The sequence below is a fragment of the Rutidosis leptorrhynchoides genome, chromosome 2, assembly GCF_046630445.1.
Source record: "Rutidosis leptorrhynchoides isolate AG116_Rl617_1_P2 chromosome 2, CSIRO_AGI_Rlap_v1, whole genome shotgun sequence".
NCBI lineage: Eukaryota > Viridiplantae > Streptophyta > Magnoliopsida > Asterales > Asteraceae > Rutidosis > Rutidosis leptorrhynchoides.
In genome coordinates this window covers 451,456,638-451,461,777 of record NC_092334.1, presented here as the reverse complement: position 1 = coordinate 451,461,777, position 5,140 = coordinate 451,456,638, and the positions used below count along the sequence as shown (strand labels likewise).

At 33.1% G+C, this 5,140-nt stretch overlaps 1 protein-coding gene across 1 annotated transcript; it reads right to left on the bottom strand.

Annotated features, from left to right (window-relative positions):
• Window positions 1-2,614: 2,614 nt before the first annotated feature.
• Window positions 2,615-4,878, bottom strand: LOC139892485 (uncharacterized). The gene is made up of 8 exons (XM_071875586.1): window positions 4,524-4,878; window positions 4,082-4,115; window positions 3,748-3,945; window positions 3,586-3,675; window positions 3,431-3,496; window positions 3,244-3,335; window positions 3,052-3,099; window positions 2,615-2,960 (listed from the first exon to the last, which is right to left on the bottom strand). The coding sequence occupies exons 1-8, from the start codon at window positions 4,856-4,858 to the stop codon at window positions 2,843-2,845; spliced, it is 981 nt and encodes a 326-aa protein (XP_071731687.1). The 5' UTR covers window positions 4,859-4,878; the 3' UTR covers window positions 2,615-2,842.
• Between the last annotated feature and the right edge of the window lie 262 nt (window positions 4,879-5,140).

Sequence of the window (5,140 nt, the reverse complement as noted above, 5' to 3'; positions counted from 1 at the left end):
AGAATTCTTGTTACAATTATTATTATTAATTATTAAAATTATAACATAACATCAAAATTAAATGATATTTCGTTCAACTAAAATCTAAAACCATAATCATGAAAGAATAAACATGGATCAGGTTACCACTAAGGGTGTGTTCCAGAGATTTTGTAGAGAAGAAATGAAATGAGAGGGAGGTGAATGAAGGGGAAGGATTGTGAATCATTCCAATTTAGAAGGATTGGATTGAAGAAAAATTACACTGTTCCTCACTTCTCTTTCCTTCATATCCAAACTTATGAACACATTCAATCTTTTCACTTCTCTCTAAACCCTTTCATTTCCCTTAAAAATCCAACTCGGGAACGGACCCTAACTGATCTAAAAGATAAGATGGAAAATTAAAGAAAATATTCAGTTGCTTACTAATCTTCTTAATTCCTTCATATAAATCACCAGAAAAATCAAAAACCACTTATTTGATTTGGGTTTAATTAAATTTGATTTAATCTCAGTTGAAACACCCTTTTTAATATACAAGTGCCCAATATCGATACTTGTTCAAATTCTTTGCAAGTATGAAGAAATAAACATACACCCATTTGAGAATTGAGGTTGAAGTCTTTAAAAAGGATAGAAACCCCACACAATTAAGAAATTTAGCTATAAAGGATGGATTTTTGGAGTTTCTAAGAAAGTGAAAACCATTTTTGAGGATTGATACACAAATAAGAACAATAACAGTGCTTAAACGTGATCCAAAAATCATATTCTTAAATCTGGACTTTTTGATGTGAATTTTGAATAAAAGTTGTTTCATATCAAGTTCTGAATGCTCGAAAATCAATTTTAATCCCTAAAATCCACAAATTCGTTCTAATTGATTTGTTGAACGAGAGATGAACACTAGATCTAATCTCGAATGGTTGATGAGAAAATGGAGTCTGATTGAAGTCGAATGTTCGGTTTTCAGTCAGAAATACGAATCCGAGCTTGATTTATAGTAACTACCTCGAATCTGAAAACACCTAATTATTAGGTTAAAGATGATGATGAACGAAGGTTGAAGATAAAGATGAAACCTGAAACGTTTATGAATTTGAATTTGTTATTGTTGTTTATTTTTGAAAAACGTGTTTGATTCAGATTCTGGATAACGATTGTTGTAGATGAAGGTTAATCTCGATGAAGATAACTGAATTTAGAAAGATGTGATGAGTTTGGTATGACATTGAATTTTAGGGACGGAATAAAATTTTGTTATAAATCACAAGGACTACTTCAGTAATTATTTATACATATTAACCGGATACCCGATTGAGAAGTAACTTAACGCGCGCAATAGTTCAACTTAGAAAGTTAAATGCATACAATAGGAAATCTGAAAGTTGACATACAATAGGAATATGATAAAAGTTCGATGCATTTTCAATCAATTTTTCACTATAATTATTTGGCAGTACACTATGTTAATGTGTTAGCATTTGATTTTAGAACTTCATTAACGCATCGCCATGGGCATCATCGCCACCATCACCCCATTAAAGCGGCATGATGGAGCTCAAAATGTTGGGCGCGATTAAAGGAATCACAGGCTTGATAAAAATTCAAGGACCAATCAAATCAAGGCAATTCATTGACCAGTAAGATTCACCAAAGAGTGGGGCCTACTCCCCATCACCGCATTCCACTATTTCCTTTTTCCACATCATACTCGTCACATCACCAGTATATCCCACAAAAATCCTATCGTGGTTAAAAATGGTCTTAGCTCAATGCACTGTGAAAGCTATAAACTATACTTACAGAAAAATGATATGACTTAAACATACATCAATCATATGAACACACATTTTTCACATACTGCTTATTAGTATAACACATTTTTGTACAGGTTAGTCAAAATGTTTTTTGCCATATACTTTTTTAGGAAACAATTAGAGTGCTCCCAACCAAGACATGATTTCTTCCAGGACTAACCAACCATTCAGCGCCACATCAGCACCTCCATCCCACTTCCTTACCAGGACTAAACCAGGACTAAACACTCCCAACAATGACACTCCTCCCTCAAATAAATTGAACCCACTATATTAATTAAATAAATACATGTACAACTTCAAAAGCAAAAGGTACCTGTGATTATTGCATCTCCCTCGTCCGCATCGTCCACAAATGTGCTGAAAAAGGACGAAAATGAGAACGAGTGAGCTGGCGGCGGTCTGGGCGAAGGCTGGGCGGCCGTGGTGCCATCGGCGCCCAGCTGGGCGGCGGCCTGGGCTGGAGGTGGACGGGACCGTTGGGACTGCTCTTATAATCCACTTGAATATTGTGTTCCTAAAACATGTGAAATGGTGGGGGTTTTTGTACTATTTGAATTGGTTATTGGGCTCAAAAACAGATGCATCAAGAAAGTAATAAGTTTCCAGTTCTGCTTTATAATCTTTTTGACTAGGGTCTTAGGACAACCCATAGTTTTACAATTAGATTGATCAAAAGTGACTCATGTAATCTATGGCACTTTTCATGTGCTTATGTTCATTACACCATCAGTTGTACCAATCAATCATCCAATGTACATATTATCAAGCAAAACTTGGTATAATAATATATGATCAAGAAACATGCCTTTTATAACGCTCCAAGTTTGTATAAATTGTATAATTACAACAAATATCTACTCCGTATATGGCACTTTTTCAAGGAAAGCGACATTGACATTCTAACAGTATAATCTCTCTCACTTTAAATTGTTGGTCTTCAGTCAATCTCTATAATATGTTGCCACTGTCTTAAGCTACAAGACTTTCCTATTTTAGAAAGTCAAACCTCAGTCAACCTACTTTGTGACTCAGGCGGATCATAGAACGTAACGGTTAGAGTCAGGGAACCATTTCACCAAGAGAAAATGCTTTAGTTTGATCACTAGAACAAAAACTCCATAGCATGGTACATGCAACAATGCCACTAATAAGTACCTGCATACATATAATAATAAAATACTTAAAAATCGCATTTTTTAATTAAAATACACAACACCTTCACTGCAAATTTTAGTGAAAAACTTACCATAATGGGCTAAATGGGGATGATATATCAAGAAAAAGATAAGGCCACCTGCCAAATATCAGATTTCGTTAGTGACGATCTTAAAGAGATCAATTCGTATAGGTTTAATTAAAGGTGGCTATTTTGACCCGTTTACTTTTAGAGAAGTCAAAATGGGTTGATTTTACTAAATGTAAAAGATTGATATTTTACCAAATGTGTATGCACGCATGAACTATCCACTGGAACACAACAAAAACGCATGTCCAAAGGACAAAGTATGCGATTCGAAACCAAGGGAATCGCTGAATAAAGGAAATTTGTTAGGGTCAATAATAACAAAAAAATTAAACAAAAATCTTATGTCGATTTTAGCGTTTGCAAAGCAAAAACAGCTTACCAGACTGTTCAAAACCGTGTCACCAATTAAAAATACAGCATTGATCGAGTGTATAGCTATTAAAAACTGCACAATATATTTCCCAAACAAAAGATCAAATAAACAAGATCGCGTAACATATTTTCAAATCAAATAGAACAAAAGGTGGTACTTACAAAATTCAAATTATAGTCATTAATAGCAAGAAACGGGACAATGATAAACCAGAAAACACAGTCTGTTAGAACAACCGCACCCGCCTGCATCTGTGAAATTTAAACTTTGTTAAAAATGTTCACATTTTATGAAACTTTTTATTATTGTTCTTGGAATTTTACCTGAAACAGTATTTGAAAAACATAACCCCAAAAGCCAGCAACTTTGCGAGCGTATATCTGATTATTTTGGCCTGCAATTTTCGCACCATTCGGGACATTGGAAATATCTGCAAGCTCTTCATCAAATTCCTCACTTCGGTCACCACCAACTTTGTTATGATATTGTTTGCAACCATAGATTGATAACAAAGATCCAATCTGTAGATTGAAAGAACCCATGAACATAAAAGTTATTAAAGATTAAAATTTAAAATGATAAAATAAATAACAGCTTTAATAAAGAAAGAAAAAGGAAAAGTCTGTGTAAGAATCAGATGATGGTGATGAAACATACCCCAAAATATATTGTAATTAATGTAAAGGTCCATCTGCAAATACCACCATATATTAGAACACAAAGTGAAATTCAGAATCAAAATGTTAAAACCATAGAGTAAAAAAATGCATGAAATTAAAGAATCAGAATAAAGCCATTATGATATTTTACTTTTTAAAAGTTATCAAATTTCAAGAAATACTATAAGTAATTAAAAATCTTCGTATTAAAAAGGTGATAATTAAGCCAATATTTTTTTTTAATGAAAATTATCAAAATCAACCGCTGCTGTCAATGGGCAGTATTGCATAAACTATGATTATCAATATTTTTTTCCACCCAAATCACTAACATGTAATATGGGTAAATTTGTAAGAAAATTGACAAGATTTTTGAAATCAAGTGGAAAAATTAAGATTATTTTCATATAGAATGCATAAATTAAGATGATGAAACTTACTGTGTGTAGTAGTAGAATATGCTGCCACTATCAACAATGGCATTTAGGACTAAAAGAATTGAGAGCACAAAAAAAGCAAATATTCTGAAACTCAATAACCAAGCTGGATGTATTCCTTTTAAACATGGTTTCCACAATTCATCATCATATAACACCCCTCCATAATCATCATCATCATCATCTTTATCTTCTCGATTTCTTAATTTTCGCTTCACTGGTCCTTCGTATTTCGTTATGAGATACGAAGCTATACCCATTGATGTTAGTAGCCATACACAACATAAAAAAAGTCTCCAATTCAACCAGTAACTTGAGGTTGTTGTATCAGGCCCCATAACTGGCTGATACTTGTTCTTTGACCCTCCTGTTAAAAAATCCATTATCTTTTTGTTTCAAACAATGTCTACTAATCAAGAATGATTTTATTAATCTATGAACATGAAGAGCATAGAAACTTTTTAAAATTTCATTTGAAATAATGTATGGGAAAGTGAAGACTTTAACATAAGATCAAGTTCATGAAAGGAGATGATGATGATTAGATGATATATAGCAGTGTAAGATGTTTTAAGAAAGACAAAAGTTCATGCATTTTTCAGGCTCATTAATGGATGAAA

Coding starts and splice junctions, on each gene's coding strand:
- LOC139892485 (XM_071875586.1), bottom strand. CDS start 4,858: ATGGGGCCTGATACAACAACCTCAAGTTACTGGTTGAATTGGAGACTT. Junction 4,116..4,523: donor ATATTCTACTACTACACACA/GTAAGTTTCATC, acceptor TGGTATTTGCAG/ATGGACCTTTACATTAATTA. Junction 3,946..4,081: donor TAATTACAATATATTTTGGG/GTATGTTTCATC, acceptor TTCAATCTACAG/ATTGGATCTTTGTTATCAAT.